Below are 22,626 nucleotides of genomic sequence, written 5' to 3'. Positions count from 1 at the left end.
TTGAATGTTCTTGCACTGTACAGAGACAATGAACAAGAGAAGGCGGTATCAGAAAGATGAGAAATAATGGAGGGGTAAATAAGAAGGAGAAAGGAGAGTAAGAAAATAAGAACATATCTAGGCTTACCTGCTTTAAGAGATAACAGTTCATCACAGCGATAGTCATTCATTTAAAGTTCTACTTTTTTGCAAAAATCTCTGCGTGACAGAGACAAAAATGAAGCCATGCTTGTGGTACTTATAATGTTGTTTGATCCACACTTTGAGACAGTGTCCAGCAAACCACCCTAGATCTGCAATGAATAATCGGTTTCATGCTTTATAGTCTGCAGAACCTGGTCCCTTTTTAAGCTGTCCATTGTTTATGAGCTATCAATAATTATCCCCTAGGTCTTATATTTTTCTGATTCTGATTCTTCATTTGAGCAAGGTGGTTACACATGCAGAGGGCATCTATTTCACTTTGTTGACTTTTTAAATTGTCGAAATTCACATAATCAAGACAATATGATGTCAATTTAAAATAGCAGAAAACAACTATGGAAAACAAATAGCATGTTTGCAGGGAGCAAGCTCCTATTTCACCCCATGCTAATTATGTATACCAACTCCAAGATCACACTACAGTGGGGAAAAGGGCACCTACTCCAACCCCACTGCACCACGATCTCTGTGCAACATGGTTTCTTTTCTTTAGTTGCTTTTTGACAATTTAAATTGTCGATCATATGGTCTTGACCATGTAAGTTTTGACAATTTAAAAATTAGACAAGGTTCAATAGACCAATGCAGAGGACAGCATAGTCTGACATTTATACTAATATATCTGTTTTTAGTTATATCTTCGGTTATGTCAGAGGTCTTTTCAGAACTGGTATATCTTGTGGATCAGTGTTATGTTTTATGAATCTGTGTAACATTAGAAGTGTGAGAATTATTAAGACATCTCAAGTTAGTTTAGCTATTGGAGTGGGGGCCTTATAAGGGAATGTTTTAATCGGCATGTTGTAAATCAAACTGATTTTCTTAATTTTTAGTGCTTTTAGAAGTCCCCTCAAGTCATACCATAGATAACTGATAAGCAGAGCCTCAAAATGCTGTTTTTATTTTTTTTTTGGGGAGGAGGGGGGGGCTGTTCAACCCTCCAGTTTTCCCTGATCCACTAAGCTGTCAGCAGGAATGTAAGACTGAAGCCTCTAGATTTCCACTTTCCTACTAGAATTCTGTTGAAATGAAGACAGAAGCCATATTCAATTGACTTTCTGAACCTGATCTAAATAATTGTTGCACTTCTAAGGGCAGCTAATAATTCCTCATCATTGCAACAGCATCAGTACACATTGCAAGTATAGATGCATTCCATACTGTGTTGTATTTGTGTATTTTTATTAGTCACTTGTTCAAAGATCAGATACTGTTGTGAGATGCCAGTTATCAACACCTACCCTTGCTGTTCAGCTTGTAGCAGTTGTCCTTCGAGTTCTTACTAATCTGGTCATTTGGGTGGCTGTCACTGGGCATTTCCAAGACTGCCATCAGTTCAGAGAAACCCACGTATGATGATAATTTAATGGCAGAGTACCTTAATGGAGCTCATAATCATGTTTAGAAGGACTTCACTTATTTTATTATCTTATATTTCAATAAACGTTTACAAATTACTTTGCATCAGAAAATTAACTTCATTACTCTTTATGAATATCCTCATTTGAACTCTCACAGAAACCATTACACTTTGCATAATCATGAAATATTGACTTATTCTTTCTGAAGGTCTTGGAATACAGCGATGAGGCTGTCAAGTTTGTATTTATCCAGCGTGCTATCCATTTTTTATGTAATGCCACTCTGGTTCTGTAGTCCTTGTGTATGAATAATGCTTTTAATGAAATATTTAAAGTGTTTAAAGTAGACATGCTGTTATGCATACTAATTTCATAATTATTTGAGGTTGCAATTAATCTGTAATAGTCAAAAACAAGTTTAAGCATATCGCTCGTGCCTAATACTTACAGAAGCTTAGTCTCTCATTAAAGTAAACGCTTCAAGCTTTTTAACCTTTTCCCTTTTGATACATAAAAATTCACTTGTTAAATAATAGCTTAGTTACTTTTTACCTCATCTTCATCTATTGAACACATTTCAGATTATCTTATGACTTTTTCTTATTCATCTTTTGTGTTTCAGTGCAGCTGTTTATAATTCCTCTTTTGCTACCTGCCCTGTAAACTGTTTATAAGGTGGGTCTATGGAATACATTTGTTACATAATTAGGTTCATCTGTACTCCACAGAGCTCTACTGCCAGTCAAAAGTATGTATTTATTTACCTACTGGAGTAGATTTATATATATATTTGTTAAGCTTCCAGCCCAGGAGCCTAGCCTAATTTCCCAGGAGCACTGTTTGATTAAGTGGCTTGATCATGTCACACAGATGGAGGTTGAGGGATTCAAATTCTGCACTGCAGGAAGCAACTTGTAATTAGCTGATACCCATAGTCCTCTGAGTAACTGCCGGATAAACTGAACTTTATCTAAAACCCACAACCTTCTGTTCTTCGATAATAAGAGGTATATATGCAAATTGCTGAGGCACTGATTTCTTTAAATTCTGACCATAAAGCACCAAGGAAACTAAAGTACCCACAGAAAACCCATATATACTGTATTAGAACATGTCGACATCACACAGACAGTGACCAGAGGTCAAGATTATACTCCAGACCTTGTAACGTTGATGAAGAGTTCTTACCACTGAGCCACCATATTCTAGCATAGCAGAGGATGTTTTTAATCTGTCAGTCTCTGTTACTGGCCCAGCATGCTTCCTTTGCAGCCCTGTGCTACCTCTATAATTTTAAGCAGCTGTTGTGAGAACAGAACTCATAGTCTTCTGATCTTCCAGCATCAAAGGTAAGTGAATTACCTGTTCAGCTACTGAAGCTGATCTAAATGAAACATTTTCAAGTTCATCCCAGGGTCAAAAGAATAGTAAGCCTAAGGTTGTAAATGTAGTATGTTACATAATGCATATAATTACGCAGTAATTTGCAATGCGATACAAAGTTAAGTAAAGCATATAAGAGGATAGGAGTTGAATACCACAATGTAAGTATGTCTACAGTATGACAGAGGAGGTCTAACAGTGAATATCTAAATGATTTTATTAAAGAGAAAATATGACTGATATACTTATTGGCATTATTTACAACATGTAGTGGTTTTGATAGTTTGTGAAATTAAAAACTAGTGTTGTACCCTTGTTCTGTGAGTATTAAGTCATCCCAGTTGTACTGAATTTCCTTCCAGACATTTTCATAGTCTTATTTACAGGAAATGAACTCACTCAATGCCTTTATATGGATTGTGGTGATGGTATTAGGAAATTCTTATCTTGTAAACAGCAGCTGTGTTGATTTGAGAGAGACAGAGTGAGACTGCATGACTATTACCTGTCCGAAGAACGAGGTGGTTAAGCTGTGCCAGCAGTACACCGCAGAAAGGCCACAGTTAGTGATCTTATATAAGGTATGAATTCTGTGGACCTGCATTAGATTCTTACAAGCTTTATTTCCATATTCTGTGGCTGACTGGTTCATTTAAGTTAACAAGAGCTCCCAGGTTACACCATCAAACAGACGCATAAAGTGGGTTTAAACTAGTTAACAGATATTAATTAAATTAATCAAATCAGCCCAGATGAGAGACAGCAGATTGGAAAGAAAAGTAATGAAGTCAGTGAGTGGGTAATTTTCTGTTCTGTCTTTGCAAGAGAAATGAAATGGTAGTCTAGAATTTTCCAAAGACTGATTGATAATAATGCGTAAAGAAAAAGAGCACTGGACAACTTCCCAAGCTGCAGCGAGATTGAAGGAGAAGTTTACCAGCTGGGATTGATACATTGATAGCGGAAAGTAGGTGTGTGGGTAGAGCTAAGTGATTGAAGAAGCTAGGCTGTAACCTTTAGAGCTTGTTTGGAAGAAATACTTCAAATGAGGATTAGAATTTCTTCTTGGTACACAAAAACTGAGAAATCAAAACTATTAGGATGAGGAAGGAAGAGGTGGTAAGTATATGTACAACTGTGGTGTGTCTGTAATTAAAAAAATAGAGTAAATTGAATCGTCTTGTGAATTAAAAGACAAATGAATACCCTTCCAAATATTTTCCTTTTACATCTTGTTATTCTAAAGAATGCTCTTGAAGTGAAGACACGCTTGTAATTTGGGCAGATGCAGAAGTCCTACAGGAAATGTGATTCATTGTGCTGCATTCTGAAAAGGCTAGATTGAGGTTTTGCTCAGTTTAGAAGTATTATGTATGATTACATGGTCATAAGATTATTTGTACCTGTAACTTATGGAGGGAGCATGATTATGTACAGTGAAAAAAATAATAATCTGAGAATGTGCCATGTCACACAAAGACTAGCCAGTGAGAAACCAAGATGAATCAGCAGTAACTATGCCTCAGTCCATGTCCTCATGGTTACTATGCCTCAATCCATGTCCTCCGGGTTACTATGCCTCAGTCCATGTCCTCCTGGTTACTATGCCTCTATTCTTGTCTCATGGTTACTATGCCTCAATCCATGTCCTCCTGGTTACTATGCTTCAGTCCATCTCCTCCTGGTTACTATGCCTCAATCCATGTCTCATGGTTACTATGCCTCAATCCATGTCCTCCTGGTTACTATGCCTCAGTCCATGTCCTTGTGGTTATTATGCCTCAATCCATGTCCTCATAGTTACTATGCCTCAGTCCATGTCCTCCTGGTTACAATGCCTCAATCCATGTCCATGTGGTTGCTATGCCTCAATCCATGTCCTCGCGGTTACTATGCCTCAATCCATGTCCTCGTGGTTACTTTGCCTCAATCCATGTCCTCGTGGATACTATGCATCAGTCCAAGTCACCCTGGTTACTATGCCTCAATCTATGTCTCATAGTTACTGTGCCTCAATCCATGTCCTACTATGCCTCAGTCCATGTCCTCCTGGTTACTATGCCTCAATCCATGTCCTCCTGGTTACTATGCCTCAATTCATGTCCTCCTGGTTACTATGCCTCAATCTATGTCCTCATGGTTACTATGCCTCAGTCCATGTCCTCCTGGTTACTATGCCTCAATTCATGTCCTCCTGGTTACTATGCCTCAATCTATGTCCTCATGGTTACTATGCCTCAATCCATGTCCTTGTGGTTACTATGCCTCAGTCCATGTCTCATGGTTACTATGCCTCAGTCCATGTCCTCCTGGTTACTATGCCTCAGTCCAAGTCCTCCTGGTTACTATGCCTCAATCCATATCCTCGTGGTTACTATGCCTCAATCCATGTCCTCATAGTTACTATGCCTCAGTCCATGTCCTCGTGGTTACTATGCCTCAAGCCATGTCCTCCTGGTTACTATGCTTCAATCCATGTCCACATAGTTACTATACCTCAGTTCAAGTCCTCCTGGTTACTATGCCTCAGTCCATGTCTCATGGTTACTATGCTTCAGTCCATGTCCTCCTGGTTACTATGCCTCAATCCATGTCCTCCTGGTTACTATGCCTCAATCCATGTCCTCGTGGTTACTATGCCTCAGTCCATGTCCTCGTGGTTACTATGCCTCAATCCATGTCCTCGTGGTTACTATGCCTCAGTCTATGTCCTACTGGTTACTATGCCTCAATCCATGTCCCAGTGGTTACTATGCCTCAGTCCATGTCCTCATGGTTACTATGCCTCAATCCATGTCTCATGGTTACTATGCCTCAATCCATGTCCTCCTGGTTACTATGCCTCAGTCCATGTCCTCCTGGTTACTATGCCTCAGTCCATGTCCTCCTGGTTACTATGCCTCACTCCATGTCCTCCTGGTTGCTATGCCTCAATCCATGTCTCATGGTTACTGTGCCGCATTCCATGTCCTCCTGGTTACTATGCCTGAATCCATGTCCTCGTGGTTACTATGCCTCAATCCATGTCCTCATGGTTACTCACTGCAGACATTGGGTTAAGGGTGTAGTTTGAGACATGAAGTGAGAAGTGATGTTTTTGATTCAGAATATTTTGCAGTGGTTACTAAATACATCTTTGTTACAGATGCTGTGGTGCTTTGGCCAGTACTGCAGTACAAGATGTGGTAAGGCAGTTTATAAGGCAATTGTTACATAAGAGAAGACACTCAGAGAGGCTTGGTTCTGAGTTGTCAGAAGTTAAGGAACCTGATTCCATATGCAGCCTGCACAGGGAACAAGAAGAGACAATTAAAATTGACTTCAGCTAAGAAGATAAGTTCAGCTACAGAGGTGTTTGAAAAGATGTGTGGCAGTTAATCTATCAAAAAGGACAAAAAGATTCTTGATTTATCTAAAATAAACCACAAAAGTAAATAGTGAGTAATGTGCAAAAGGTTTTCTAGGCTACATATAAATATATGAAACGGAGAAATAAACATAGTCATTTGAGTCTAGGGTTGCCACCTTTTCAAATGTCCAAAGTGGGGCATTTTTGATACAAATGTCAGATTTTGCAAGGCAAAACATACGGCCAGTACAAAGGACAGATCTTCACTTTTTTGCCTAAATAAAAGCTTATTCTTGTTACATTTTAGCTGCTTATTCTATTTCTTATAATATTTAGGTGTTTCAAATACAGAATAACTGTTTTATGCAACTATTACATAAAATATAGGAAATATTTTTGTCCTAAAAATCTGAAAACATTTGCTATTTTTTAGATTTTTTTGCATTACACAACTGCCCAAAGAGGGACTGTCCCTTGCAAAGTGGGACAGGTGGTAACCCTAGTTGAGTCTAGCCACGTGTTGCAGCGAGCCCCTGCACTTCTTTCTCTTTCCGTCCCTTCTTCTCACACATTCCTTGATCTGTAACAAGCATATCTGACAGCACCTAATAACTTACACTGCACATCTGTCCACTGCCCTACCACTATCTGTGTGAAGTAATATTTCCCCAAGTCTATCTTTAACTGTGTCCTACCAGCTACCTCCCATAACTGCATATCTATCCTGTCCTGTCTCTTCAACGCTGCGGTTCTACATGTTCTGAAACAATTTAATGTACAATGCTTTGTAAGCTCTCTGCGAACCATGGTTTTTGCTGTAGCAAGCAACTGAGTAAATGTCAGAAAAATCCTACTAGGACAGCTGAACTTTATTTGGGGTTCATCAGAGTTCTTTAATTGATGGCAGGTGTGTACCCAAGAAAACTAAATGCTGTAATTAAATCAAATGATGCTTCAACAAAGTATTAGTTTAAGGGTGTGCACACTTATGCAACCAGCTTATTGTATGTTTTTTATTTTTTATATTTTTCCCCTAACAGATGTTTTTTTGTTTTCAAATTGAATTGTACAGGTTATGTCACATTAAAGGTGGGAAAAGTTTTGAAATGATTTATTGTGGTCTCATTTTTATATAAAAAAACTGGCATTTTAACAGGGGTGTGTACACTTTTTATATCCACTGTACGTATAGTTTGTTGTTCTATTCTCTTCTCTCATGCCCAGTTTCCCAGGTATCTCTTCATACCTCAAGTTCCTCCATTCTCTTCACCATCTTAATAACTTTTCGTTGAGCACTTTATACCAGCCTAACTTCCATTTATCTGTGTGGTTCTTACAAGACATACGCAGCACTCTGCATGTGGCTTTACTAGTGCCATGTGTAGTGGAAGGATGATGTCAGTACCCCCTTGGAAGTATGATGTCAGAACCCCTTGGAAGCATGATGTCAGTACTCTTTTGGAACCATGATGTCAGTACCCTCTTGGTCTTTACTACTGATTGTTCTCATTTCACAACCTGGCACATCTTTGGAGTGATTATTACTCCAAAATAATAGTTGTTCTTCCATCCTAAAAGGGGTCACCATCATCAAACTAAGAAGAAATGTCACCTAAGTGTACAACCTTGCACTTTTTTATATTAATTCCCAGCTGCTAGATCTGCTTACAAGACAGCCTTTTACACGTCTCTTTGGGTATCCCATCTATAAGTAATGTACTTACTTTTTGTAATATCAGTATATTTGTTTATACTGATGTCCAAATCCGGTGTAGTGTTTGATGCTAGCATATTAAACTGGACTGGTCACTGGTCTCAGCAGTGAACAATGCTGCAGTCCACTGCTCACTGACATTTCTTCTTGTAAATCCCCTCTAACAACTATCCTCTGCTTCAAATTGGAGAGCTAGTTTCCAGTAACCTTTATCATATTAAGAGCAAAACCTGTACCCTGTATTTATTTTTTTACTACCAATCTCCAGTGAGGTAGTGGGTCAGTGGCTTGATAACGTTCAGATGCATCACATACATAACTTTCCTCTTGCCCATCTGATTTGTAGCACAGTCATAGAAATGAGTTAAGTTGGACTGATAAGGTTTCTGCTCTCGGATGTAAAACTATGGTATTGAACATCAGCCAAATAAATGGCATTAAGGAATTCCACCAGCCTCCCATGCAGAACCTTTTCTAGAACAGAAATGTGATTGATAGGCCTTCAATGACTTGTCTCCTTCCTAGTCCAACTCTTATGCAAGTGAAATCATAATCACCAGCCTCTGATGTTGCAGCATTATTCTATTTACTAATGTAATTCTGTAGTTTTGCCAGAGTTCACCACGTAACTTTGACAACTCTTGGAGCACTCTGAGATGCAGTTCATCTGGTAATGTTGACTTATCACTTCTTAAAAGACCTTCAGTTCCTTCTTCCCCTAGTTAATGTATCTCCATTCCACCTATCTTCCTCTGTACCTCTTTGTCTTACCTTCCTGTACATGAGCATTTTGTCACTTTAGAGTCAATACAGAACTGTGTAATTCATTCAATAATTCTGAATGCGCTTTAGCACTGTTGCACTCTCCTCTTTCCTCCTCTAAGACACCTCCTGATAATTCCTCCTACTGTTTAGCCATCCTAAATACATCTGAACATTATTTTGCTCATCCCATATTTTAAGGCATCCAGAGATTTTCTTGCCCTCTCACTAATTAATCAGCTTTTAACAGGCCATCTGAGCTTCTCGGATAATCTTTAACAGGCCATCTGAGCTTCTCTAATAATCTGTTACCTTATTAAGATAGTAAGAGTGTTTGCCTTCTTTTTATACACTCCCTTCTTCTCCTGATGCCATACCTCTCAACTGTTAATGATTTTCAGTGATATCATCGATTTTGACTCAGAATTTAGCTCTGTACCTCTTAATCCCTCCTAAACTGGTGACCTTTGATGAAAAGGTGGTGAATTACAGATGTTCTTCGTTCCCCATTGCTGCAGTCCTTACTATTGGGTGTAGTCCGTCCAGTCGGGCGATCTACTACCAAGAGCTGATCGCCGTCAGGCGCGCATTAGACTGACGCCAGTACGTCAGGGTACTCACGCGCATGACCCACGCCATATCTCAGTCTTTTGCGCGATGGTCCCCCGGCTACGCAGTTTTGCCAGTTGGCGTTCTTGTGCTTGGCGCGGTTCTTATTTCTCAACCGAGTCAGAGAATCAAAGTTGGGGCTAAGTTTGGTTTTTGATGAACTTTTTTTTTTTTCTTTGTGTTAAATCGATGTCAGAAAAAGTGAATTTCTTGTGAATTGTGGGGAGACATACCATAGGGACACCATACCTTGTGTATACCTTACCTTGTGGCACGGCGTTGTTGGTTGCCTGTTGGTTGCCGCCTTTAACTAAGTTTAATAAACGCATCATATTAAGGAGGACGAGGTGTTGCAGGGTTAGTGTTTTAGCGTGCGTTGCTGAACTGCCGGCTGCCGCCGGATGTACCCGGCGCCGCGAAGTGCCAAAGAAGGCAACGCCGAAAAACACACATGGGGACGTCGGTTCTTTAGAAGGGCAGTTGGACGCCGGTTTTTAGAAGGCAGAGTGGAGCCCAGGAGGTTCCAGGGAGTTTCCATGGAGTCTCAGGCAGAAACTTTACTGGTACAGGGAGGTGCTTCTCAGGGCTTAGGGGCTTCCTGAGGGGGCTTCAGGTAAAGTTCCTTTCCTCTTTTCCTTCCCGGTGTAGTTAGAGCGGCCAAGTTCAGCCAAGCTTTTGATTGAGAAGTGGTGGCCAGCTTCAGTCGGGCTCTGCCTCTAACAATGGCAGTTACCTAAGAAACAGTAAGTGCTTAAAATGGCAGAAGATTTGATTACTATGATTAGAGGTTCATGCCTAGGTGTTGATAGAGCTGAATGGTTTTCAGAGTTTTCTAGAGGCTTTCAGTGTTCAGAGGTCAAGACTTAGTCTTCTTATTCTTGATTCTTGCAGAGTATCCACTTATTCTGATTCTCCTTGTGATGATTTCTCCATTCAGACTTCCTCTCCATGAGGGGGCCCATTAACCCTGCATTCCAATGGGAAGCTGATTATTACCTTGGCCAGGAGGAATCTGATTCTGTTCCCCTGTTTAGGGAATTCTTGTTTTTAATGTCCTGTGAAGAATGTGGTTAGCTATTTGCCCTGTTGCTCCTGGTGGACCCTGTGCCTCCTTGGCCTGTTAAACCTGATAGGTATTATAGGGTGCCCAAGCTCATAAGTGATTGGTATAGAGTCCTAAGTAGTACCAAAGCACTGTTTTAAGAGTCCTAGTTCGGACTAAAGGTGTGCTCTCAGAAACTGTTTTCCCAGGTAGAAAGAAAGAGTAAGGCCTTTAGGTGGGAAAGAAAGTAAAGTTTCAACTCTAGGCTAGAAAGCCATGAATTCTCACACAGTCAATCTGAGATAAATGATCAATTATCTCCTTTCACAATTGAAATCTAAGGTGGATGCTTTGGCGGAAATCTAAGGTGAAGTTTTATGAAGGATTTGGGTTTATGTGTGCTGGATTTGGGGTAATGTTCCTGAACAAGTGGTGTTATCTTTGCAATGTGGTTTTCGAGCTGTACAGGCCTCCTCTGTTCATTAGCTTTCATGCCCTGTTGAGGGATCCTTTGCCTGGTGAGCATGTTAAATTGTCGCTGAGCATGCCCTACAGTCTGATGTGTTTGGACACAGCTAGTCTGATGTGTTGTTTTTTTGCTTTTGGAAGCAAAGCCAAAGAAGTGTAGTAGAAATCAGCCTGCTAAAGGGGCCTTTTAAGTTTAGTAGAAATTAGTGGTCTAGCGGAAGGTAAGTTTAGTAGAAATTGGCCTGCTAAGGGGTTTTAGCAGGGTCGGCAGGGCTCAAGGGGTCTGGTAGGTGGGCTGGTAGGGGGAGGGCTCAAGGTTCTTTTTAGGGTGGGTGGGCCGCCAGTTTCTGCCTGTAGACCCTGGTGAGTGACCCTCAGCTGTCTGCAGAGTAAAACCTGCCCAAACTCGCTCACTCCTTTCAGCTCGATGAAATAAGATTTGGATAAGATTTACTTCCAGGAGATTTGACTGTCTCTTTTCAAAGGAAACTCCTTTACTTACAAAAGACAAATTATGGTGTTTCAATCACCCACCCAAAGGCAATAGATTTATTTCCACACATGCCCCAAGTTTTCTGAGGCATGTGCCAGACGCTCCTCAGCTGGAAGAAAAGAGGCAATTTTGCAAGTTTCTCAGTCACCTGTTCCTAGGATTCTAGTTCAAGACACGCATCAGAAAGGGGCCTAGGATCAGATTCCCGCTGTACTGATTTATATTAGTTCTGAACACGTGAGACCACTTTGATTTATACCCTCAACACCTCAGCAGGAACTATCTCAAGTTCTTTTAAGAGGACGCCATAACATTAGTTACCTCTGCTGGCCCTTGGCTATCTATGGTAACTTGAAGTCCAAGGAAGCTGTCTCTTCATGCCTACTCTTAGCAGTCAGGAAGTATCTGCTCGAGCTGGAAATATCTACTATCAGTTGATTCTCGCTCATTTGGCTTCATCTGCTGCGCCCAGCATATTATCAAAGGTTCTGGCTACAGAAAGTGATGCTTACTCAGGAAAGCTCGAATTCAACCATCCTTACAAATACGACTACATGATTCTAAGATGTGAAAGGGAAGACCTCTACCCTGTCTGGAATAAGTTATAGATAAAGTGCTAAGATGGCTGGGGTATTCTGGGACTGAAAACAGCTGTCCAGATGAGTACCCTCAGCAGACAAAACAAAGGGTAGACTTCAGCATTACTCCCATGGCTATCTTCAACCCCAACTGCACTAAAGAGGAAGTCACATCAAGCTCAAAAACTTGTATGCATCTCAAGCTGGGGTGCTAAGTGACAGTCCCAAGCATTGCTGCAAGCATCTTATTCTGAATAAATGTGGTGCCAGCACTGCCATGAGGAAGCTACAATGGTCAAACAAATGTATGGGACACAAAGAATTTTTGTGGTGGGCTCAGGAATCAAACAATACCTTGGGATCTTCTGTGACTCGCCAGACAAGTGGGCAGAGGAACGTGACCTAAAGAAGGGACTGCACCCGCCAGAACCTATAATGACAAGTGCCTCAGACAAGTGGCCTGCCAGACCTCAGCATCTACAAGGGAGCACAAGGGTTAAGTAGCCAGTCAGTTTGCATAATCTAGCAGGCAACACCCTTCCAATGTGGGTGCTTTCTTTTGCAGACACAAGCAAACAAGGAGTGGGTTCTTCCACAGCAGGTGTTGATTCTCTTATCTCAAAACAGGGCAAGGTGTGTGGTCATGGGACACCAGTTGGGGAATACAGACTATCTAAGGAGCAGGCATGTTTCTGCCAAATGCACAGAACTGCCATTTGCACTTTACCTTCAGGCACACTTTCTGAAAGGGGACACTGGATCTTCTCGATGTTCAGCTACAAACAGTGGATCCCCATCAGAAGAAACTAGATCTTCACAGCTTTCAGAAGCAAACCAAGTGGGGGGAAACTTCGGACTCAAATCTGTTCACTCTCCTTGACTCTGCACAACAGTTCTTTATTGCACAACCTTCATCAGATAACCTCTGTCTCTTGGATGTTTCTGTCTTTTCAGTTGGAAGACCTTTCACAGGCTAAATCCACCACCTCTGGCCTTTCTTTGGCCTCCAGTACGAAAAACCAGACACTGGGTCATCTGGATGATTTTTGCCTCTCCAGATTGGCCTCTCGGCAACACTCAGACTCAGATAGACGTCAGTCTGTCATCAAAGAGCTCAGAATGGCCTAACGCATATTCTGTTTGGCTATCCTTAAAGTCTCAACAACCTAGTTCTGCTCAATGTGTCACTTGACATTCATTAGACAGCTTCAGTTTGGTCTGTGTTGAAAGTATTAAGGAAGAAACTTTTTTACTAATGAAGAACAAGCATTTGGTTGATTAGAAGACAAAGTTGGATTTTCTCTTCAAATTTAAGTGGAAGGCTTGATTTTGAAAGCAGCAATTTTTCAAATTACTTGTTCTTCTTCCATTAAGTGGCAGAATAATATCTTATCATGGGTGCGACAAAGGTTTGTCTTTCTTTCATTAAGATTCATGCTGGAAAAATTTCCTATGTTCTATGATTGTGGATCCACCATTGTTTGAATTTCTTTTGTTCAAGCCTTTTCAGAGGGCAAATTGGATAAGACCCCTTTGAGAGCAAGGCAGACTTGTTGGGGAAATGGCGGTGTGTTGGCCACTCTTAGAGATTAATAAGGACTTCTGATAAGGAGCAGAAATACTTGTCGGCCCTTATGCTTCCTTGTTGGCTAGGTTCCAACTTTTGGGGTCTGACAACTTATGCCTTATGGCGTTTTTCCCCTTGATTTAAATTTGAAATGTTCATTAACTTTACACTATGCACTAATTGCGGCTTTATGCCTGTGTTTTAAGGTGGGGAGGCATTTCAACTGCTTTAGAGCAGTCTTTTTTTTTGGGTGATTTCAGTTTGTAAGGGGAAGATTGTTTTCACTTGTTGCTTTTGCTTTGCATTGCGTCTCACAGCAAGTTCAAATAAGGATTAGAGTTGGATGCAGTTTTTGGTTTTAGGCTTTTGAGCACACAGGGCAGCTCAGAAGTCATTGAACTTATTTTGTGATTGGCTTTTAGCTACTTTTACTCCATTCTATCATGGCAAGGATTGGCCAGGGTGATAACTACTCTCATTCCACTAGGCTACATTTGGAAAGTTCTCATTTCATTAGGGGTGCTTTGCAACATGATATGTGAGACCCATCACTTGGAGGCTGGTGCAGCCCATGTTGTGCAAGGCATTCTTCCTATGTACTCTAAGTGATTTGCCAGTTTTGTTACCAGCTGCAAGTAGATGCAAGGCATGTAATTGCTGCAGAAATGGGGGACCCCACCTTCTCCTACCTTTATGACCTGATCTCCCTCATTGCTCCAATGGATCAATTTTGAATCAGTCCTTTGCATTTAGTTTTAAAATATATTTTTAAGGATAGATTGGTGGCCTCCTATTGCTTTGGTGATATTCTACCCTATATTTTGGGGGCTGTTTAAGGGGTGAGGGTGTGGTGACAATTTTTGTATATATTTTTGTAGATTACTGTATGAGAGTTAAAGATTGTTTTTGTGCAGGCATCATCTCTTGATCTGACAGGTGGGTCTGGACATCTGGGGCAAGAGACATGCTGAGACAGCCTTATACTCTGAACGCATTATACTACCTGATGTACTGTGGCCGTCTTTTAATAAATAATGACAATAATTAACAGTTATATACTATCTACTTCAGAAAATGTATATGAATACGGGTCTATATTATATTAGCGAACGCTTGAAATTGCAAACACTATATAATCGACCCAAACAGTCCAAAAATGCAAAATGTCAAACACACGGATCAGCAATCGCTGATCCGTAACAAAAAAATCAAACCCCACACCCCCCTACTTAATTATACCAACTACGAGATCTCACCGCAGTGGAGAAAATGGCACAGTCCTGAAAAACGGCCCAATGATTTGTTTTCCCTAGGGAAAAAAAATGCTGTTCCGTGCTTTTGGCATTTTGCCATTTGGCGTAAACACGTTCGATGAAACATTGTTTGCAATTGTAAGCATTCACTTAATTAGTAGGAACCCTATTTATTCACATTCTCTTATTATGTCAGTGTTTCAAGTTAATACTATTAATATTTTAAAAGTTCCCCTGATTGTCCCTCATACTGTACCGATGCAGGATTTTACTCACTTCTTCACTTTTTTCTCAGTAGAGTCAAACAGATCTTCCACTTTTCTCTACCTCCCCACTATTAAGCAGAAGATCAGATTGTGAGTGTGATTTAGCATGCTAGTTTAAGAGGTAAAAACCATGTGTACAGAATTTAGCTCACATGCATAATTAGTCAACAAAATTATTTCCTCACTATAGCAGAGACTGTACAACCGTTTGACTTTTTTTCTTTCTTGTTTCTTAGTATAGGTTCTTTTAACTTATTTTGGAAAGACTGAAAAAAAACATTTATATTATGCATTCTAAAAATACATGACTAGAGCACTACAAATATATGTAATATATGCCTCCTCATGCCCTATGATAACTCTTTTGTTGAGCATTATTTTCTTATGAGCCTGTCTTAAAAATACAATTAGTGGAAGTTTTGGCTTGTTACCAAAAATCAAGTCGGCAGTGTCTTTTCAAGATTTTGTGTGTTTTGCCCCCTATCATTCTTGTCTGTGTCCAGAAATCTAGAGCAAAGACTTTTCATCTTTTTTGCTCAGGAATTCTGGGCAATGACAAATAGAATGCAGTGACAAAACCCCAAACCATGGACAGTTTTTAAATATTAATCCACTTAAGATAAACATGTATGAACAAAACGAAGTAAGAAACTAGTGTCTGGCAATACTGACTGACTGTAATCTTCAATAATTTACCAGGAAAATCAAAACATTAGAGACAGCTGGAACAACAATATTAGGGCTACTCAGGGGCATTCTGTAGAATCAGACACAGTTAAAAGGTATGGGTATGTCCCTGATGCTTGTGGTATGAGTCTAGGGATATTTTTGTGAGCTATGACTACACATACATCACCAGTATGACATGCTGCCATCCTAAATATATATGTCACACATGGAGACAGAGGTTAACCCTTGACACCCACACTGACCGTTAATTCTTTGCTTACTTCAGATCAGGCAACCTGAGTTCAAGTACTGCCACCTATCCAGGCAGTGCTTGAAGAGAGGAGTGCAGAGCCTTGATATGTATCTCTCACAAGGGAGGAAAGGTGTACCTTCAAAGAGTATGGCACCATCTCGTGCATGACAACCCCCCCCCCCCCTTTGGGCTTCTCTTCCTTAATGACTGTCCTGTGAGGAATGAAGGTTTCTGACTGTAGCACTTAGCCTCTGATTCACTAAGGAAATGACTTTTGTAAACAGCAATAGACCAGATGTCCAAAAATCATAATGTACTGTAATGTTCCTTCCTTATGGGCTGCCTGCTTGATACAGGTCCTTAAAAGGCTGAATAATGTGTCAGAGTCCATCCCCTGTAGCAAAACAGACTGTTCACTGTTACACAATTGCTCTGTGCAGACTTTAGCTGTCAGGGTTTGTACAGTCTTTGATAAATTTGATAATTTTCCATGCAATGATTTAACTTGGAAACTGTTAGACAATGGATTTTTTATTATTGCTATTTTTGATTACTTTGGGGAAATTAAAAATATATATATATTTTTAACAATAACATGACACGAATTCTATCTGTAGATGCATTTCCATAATCAGTAAAAGAGGATGACTTTTATTGTGTCATTGTTAAAATTTCTGAAGTACTTTCACCATGCATTTTAGTGTTACATCACTTTTCATGAATCTGTGTACTAAGATATAGCTGTCATTATTTGTAAGTATGAAATTATCTCTAAGAGTGAAAAAGTACTTTGCTTGAAATTGTTTTATTGCCTTAGCAGCAATACTATATACTAAGTTTATACAACATATATCTTTAATGTCATTGTAGATGTTTGTTGTATTTCCACAGTCTGTTTCTATTCCTTTCATGTCCTTTGTTTAAAATTTTGAAGAAGTAATGTGTTATACATCCAGAGGATGCCTTTTCTATTAAAAAGTTGAATTTTTATTCCTGTTTGGCAATCACACCTTTCTTCACTGAAACATGTGACATTGCATATGACAAATGGGAACAGGTTGATACTTAATGAAGCCTGAGAAAAGAGTGCAGAGCATAGCGAATCTATTGTATTAGTATTTACTATGTGCAATTGTACTATGAATGCATGCTTTAAAATACCATTGGGCAGTGCTTTTGTTTTGTAGCCGAGATCTTTTGAGAATAAGCAGTGAGACATATAGGTATCTAGTGGGGCTGATTTAAAGTCATGCTGTGAATGCTGCTTGTGTGTGTGTGTGTGTGTGTGTGTGTGTGTGTGTGTGTGTGTGTGTGTGTGTGTGTGAACATATATATATATATATATATATATATATATATATATATATATATAATATATATGTGTGTATGTATGTATGTATATATATATATATATATATATATATATATATATATACTGATGCCAAGTTAGTAATATTTTCTTTTCTGTTTGCAGGACAGAGACATGGTATCTGATTCAGGCAGAATGTCTTCCATCATCTTCTAATAATGTCGGCTGCTCACCCTTCCAGTTTCATGAGGCTACAATATATAGCTCTGTCAACAGCTCTTCCTGGAAAAGGATAACCATCCAGCTGCCTGATCATATCTCATCTAGGTAAGATAAAATAACGTCCAGCTGTGGCAATGAAAAAAATATTGAATGCAATATCTGTCTGGCCAAAATGCAACTTACATATATAAAGTGGATTCAAAATGTCCAAGAATGTAAAATAGACACAGAATGAACAATCTTGCTGATAACACCTATGTGAAAAATATAAATGTGCTTACTTTATTAAAGAAAAAAATGTTTGTTGGGTTGAGAAAATATGATAGCATAATAAAGTTATCATTGTAACATTATTATGTCACTGACGTGAGCTCAATATTCTACTGACCGTTGCTGCCCTCACATTGGGGACAATGGCAGAAAAGAAGATAGGAAGCTCCATGAATTGATCTTAGAATTACAAGGAGCACTTTGTATGATTAGAGCACGATTGCACAAGATCTTTAAAACCAAGGGTAATCCAGTAGGTTCCTGTGTATGTATGCTTCGATAGACATGGAAGAACGTCAGAAATTTATATCGTTGTATTCCAGATAAGTACCCTAAATTTTAACCAGTATATAGGAGGCCCATTTCACCACCATCATCATCAACAACCCACTTTATTCAATGTTCTACATGCAGCCCGAGTCTTGGGCCAACTGCTGCCACTTATTTTGTTTCAGTGTCATCCTCCTAACTTCTTCATCGGTCATGCTTGACTGTTTTAGATGTTTTTCACACATTCTACCCATCTGTTTGTGGAATATCCTCATTTCCTCCTGCTTTCTTCTTGTCTCTCACAAATCTTCTTTGCCAAATATTTTTCTGCTTTCCTGCACATGTGCCTAAGCCACCATTATCTGTTCTCTTTGACTTCCTCTGTAATTGAAACCACTCTGGCTTCTGCTATGGTGTCCTCGTGTCATCATCTCTCCTACAATGTGCATATTTCCACCCATCTCAGGAGCTTCAATTCCATCACCTCTAGCTTCCTCTGCTGCTCCACCTTCATTGCCCAGGTTTCTGTGCCATACAGAACAGAAGTGCTGGTCACAACACTGTTTTGTACACTTTGTCAGCATATCTGGGATTGTTCTGTCATGCACTACTCCTCACACTCTTTGTCAGTTGGCTGCAGACCCTTAGATTCCAACTTTGACCTCCTCATCCAGTCTTTCCTGTTTCTCCTCAATGACCCCTCCCAGACACTTGAAGCTGTTAACCTGTTCCACTATTTCCACTTCTATTTCAGGTTTCATCTTCTTCTTATTTCCTGCCATGAAAACTGTCTTGTCTGTACTTATTTTCTTCCTATGCGTCTTCAGTTTTGTATTCCATTTCCCTATCATTTGTTTAAGTTCCTGTTCAGAGTCTGCTTGTAATGTCACATTGTTTGCATGCAGCAGCTTTGATGATCTGTCACTTCCGGCCTGTGTGCTGATGTAGTCCATCACCCATCACTAGTGTGAACAGCAGTGAACTCAGAGCTGGACACTAGTGCACACCCACTCCTACTGAGAACCCCTCTGTGAGTCTGATCACTGTTCCGACTGTCTTTGTACACAACCTGCACTAATTCTACCAGTGTTTCAGAGACTATGAACCACTGCAGGACTGCCAAAAGCAGCTTTCATTGAATCTTGTCATATGCTTTCTCCAAGTCTAGGAATGTCCAGTTGGATTCTTTCCTCATCTCCAGCTTTTTCTCAACTATCTTTCTCACTAAAAACATTGGGTTGGTTGTACTGAATCCTGATCTGAATCTGAGCTGCTCCTCTCCTTGCTTACTTTCTACAAGTCTATATATTTGTTTATCAGTCACCCTCTTCAGCACTTTCATTCAGTGTGCAAGTGCTTGATACCCCTGTATGCCCACAGTTGTGAATGTCCCATTTGATTTTTGCACTCTGGCACTAGAACGCTTACTCTCCAGTCATTTGGGAAAGGCCTTTCTCTTCATACCACTGAGACAAAGCACAGGAGCCATTTCTCCTCTAACTCACACAGTATCTTGATTATGTCCACCATGACCTCATATGAGCCTGCTGCCTGACTTCATTTTCCTTAGTGCTGCTCTTACTTCTGCTATGGTGGGCTCATCCTCTTATCTCATTGTCGGCTGTGTCTGGGGCAGTACAGCTTTGGTGGGGTTTTCTTTATTCTGAAGCTGCTGGAAGTACTTTTTTTCAATGTCCTGTAGACTGGTGAGCAGGATTTTATTTATTTATTTAGTTTATTTTATTTATTTTACATTTGCTTACCGGGAAAGTCCAACTGGACACAGGTCCATTTTCAGCACAGGCCCGGGGAGAAAAGCTCCACAATACAATACAGTACACAAGAGAAGAGAAAAAAATAGAGCATACGTACAGCAAACATGCACAATATGTTAGAGATTAACAATATATATTCAGTAGACAATCAATGACATTCCTTATGAATGGTATCTATACCTCTCAACCTCTTAGCACAAGAAATCTTGGCAAAAACAAAAGTAATGGGGGCAAAAGCCCAAAAATAAGGTCAGAGTTTAAATATTGCTCTTATAGACTTAGAAAGTTGCTAGTGAAACAGGTTTTGCATTACCATGCATTTTCTGAAGGATGTGAAGTCTGAAACTCAACTGTCATTATTTAGTAGCTACAGTCCTCAATAATTTGAGAGCAAACCATATATTTTATAAGGAACAGACCAATAACTCAAACTGCCTTCTCATCTACTGAGAACTGGATGCTTCAAAATCACCTCTCTCTGAATGCCAACAAATCTAAAATTCTACTATTCTCTCCCTCACAATTCCTCCCTCTCGACAAAACCTCTTTCAATATTATCAGCAATGCCAACTCCACTACAGAAGTTGTTCCTTTTGCAAAACTTCTTGAGGTTGCTATTAATGAGCACCTAAAATTTGATACTCAAATTCAGCTAAATATTAAGAAAACACATCAGAAACTTGGCATGCTGTACAGAAACTCCCATTTTCTCTCCCCTTCTACAAGACACTCACCACTACCTACTTAGTACTGTCACTATTGTATGGTGCTCCCCTACTAACCAACCTATCTTCCTCTATTTCTTCCAAACTGGAAATCTGTTACAACAAAATCTCAAACTTCGCTACCAAATCCAAATAATCTGCCCACCACTGTATATCTCTCCACCTGCTGAATTGGCTAGAGCTTCTCAACTACCTTGACTACCTCCAACTCACTACAGCCCACAAGCTAATTTTTAAACTAACCAAATGCCCAGCACTAACAAACATCTTACCATCATACTCCCCACACAGAACTCTAAAATCTGCCCACCAAAATCTAATTACTGTATACCAACCAAATTGTCCCGCTGGTCAGCTTCTCCTATCCTTTTCCTTAGCAAAAAATGGAATTCACTCCCTCCTTCTCTAAGAATTTCTGAAAACTTTGATCATTTTAAAACCCAGCTCCATTCCTACCTCTCCCATAATTGGAAATGCAGTTGCACTATACCTACCTAACCTGCTTATTACCTGAATGCATTCATTGTACATAATTCACTTCCCTTTCCTGGCATTAATCTTATTTACTGCCATCTTACAAATGTTAGTTTGTGTACCATTCACAGATGATTTACAACTTCTGTACAACTTAAACTCTGTACTACTTTTTCTCTAATCTGTGAGCATGTAAGTATGTAATGTATGTTCATCTATTTTGCTGTTATACTTTGCTTAGTTTTACTATATAATATTACAATTTACTTAATTGTACTATTTTTACTATGTAATATGGAGCTTTTCTCCCAAGGCCTCCACTGAAAATGGGCCCAGTGGATCTCCCTGGTCATCAAACTGGAAATAAATAAATAAAATATGAGACAAAATACTGGATAGTTGAGAGGTATGATGGCATCTGATGACTATTTTCTTTACCTTTCTGTCTTTGCTTTGCAACCTGAAGCATACCTCTCAACTATACAGATTTTCACAGAATGCCTAGATGGTTGCTTCATATTTTTAGTCCGTTCTTCATGTGGTTTTCTGGCAAATTAGTGGCAAATGATTAAAGATTGAAGTTAGAAAAAAAATGACAGACATTTAAATTTCAAACATCACATCCTTCAGAAAATTAATGCTAATGAAAAGCCTGTTATTCTATCAGCTTCCTAAGTTTGTAAGAGCAATATTTAAAAAGTGTCCCTATTTTTGGGCCTTGGTCCCACTTTTATTTATGGCTTTGTCCAGATTTCTTGCTTTAAGAGGTTGAGAGGTATGCCTGAAAGAGCTTCTTTGTGCAATCTGCTGAATCACTTTCCAGAAGCTTGACTCTCCAGTTCTCAACCAGGGTACCTTCTTTATGGAATCTGCACATCCTCCTTGTGTCTACGTGTGTTTTTGTCAGTTTTCTCCCACACCTCAGAGGCATACTCTAGAGGCGAACCGGAAATTGTCATACAGGTGTCTAGGGGTGTGTGTGTGTGTGTGTGTGTGTGTGTGTGTGTGTGTGTGTGTGTGTGTGTGTGTGTGTGTGTGTGTGTGTGTGTGTGTGTGTTTGTGGGTGTGTGTGTGTGTTGTATGTGCGTGTGTGCATGTTTGTGTGTGTGTGTGTGTGTGTGTGTGTGTGTGTGTGTGTGTGTGTGTGTGTGTGTGTGTGTGTGTGCATGTGTGTGTATATGCATATGCATGCGTGCGCGTGCATGAGCACATTTGTGTGTCCTGCCATGCATTGGCACCCCATTCAGTAGGATCTTTCTGTGTTGTACCCACTGAATGTTGGTATAGGCTCCAGCTCCTCCACAGCCTTGCAGTACGGTAGGTAGGTAATGGGAGGGGGAATGAATAAATTAATCTTTTAAGATGTTCCATAATATTATTCCACACATTAATACAATTATGTTAATTAAACATTTTAGTACATGGAGAACATTTTATGCTTTAGTACTTAAATGTATCTGTTATTCTTACAAGACTTAAATATTTGCATTTAAATAAGAGACAACGTACTAAAAATAGTAGAAATTTATCACCATTAGGGGCAAGATCCCTTATAATTTCTACCACAGTAGGAACTTCTATACTAGATCTTGAGTAGTTGATTATTCAGA

The 22,626-nt window shown here is 39.7% G+C and overlaps 1 protein-coding gene across 4 annotated transcripts in view; it reads left to right on the top strand.

Annotated features, from left to right (window-relative positions):
- RELN (reelin) overlaps positions 1 to 22,626 on the top strand; it is a 3,085,913-nt gene that overhangs the window by 2,882,634 nt on the left and 180,653 nt on the right. For all 4 annotated transcript variants that reach the window (XM_044088524.1, XM_044088525.1, XM_044088522.1 and 1 more), the window contains exon 59: positions 17,446 to 17,607. In XM_044088524.1, coding sequence (XP_043944459.1) covers positions 17,446 to 17,607 — 162 coding nt within the window. The remainder of the gene's footprint in view (positions 1 to 17,445; positions 17,608 to 22,626) is intronic.

This window comes from Protopterus annectens, chromosome 11.part0, assembly GCF_019279795.1.
Source record: "Protopterus annectens isolate FY-2018-M chromosome 11.part0, PAN1.0, whole genome shotgun sequence".
NCBI lineage: Eukaryota > Metazoa > Chordata > Ceratodontiformes > Protopteridae > Protopterus > Protopterus annectens.
The sequence above is the reverse complement of the archived record's forward strand: the minus strand, read 5'-3'. Positions and strand labels throughout refer to the sequence as shown.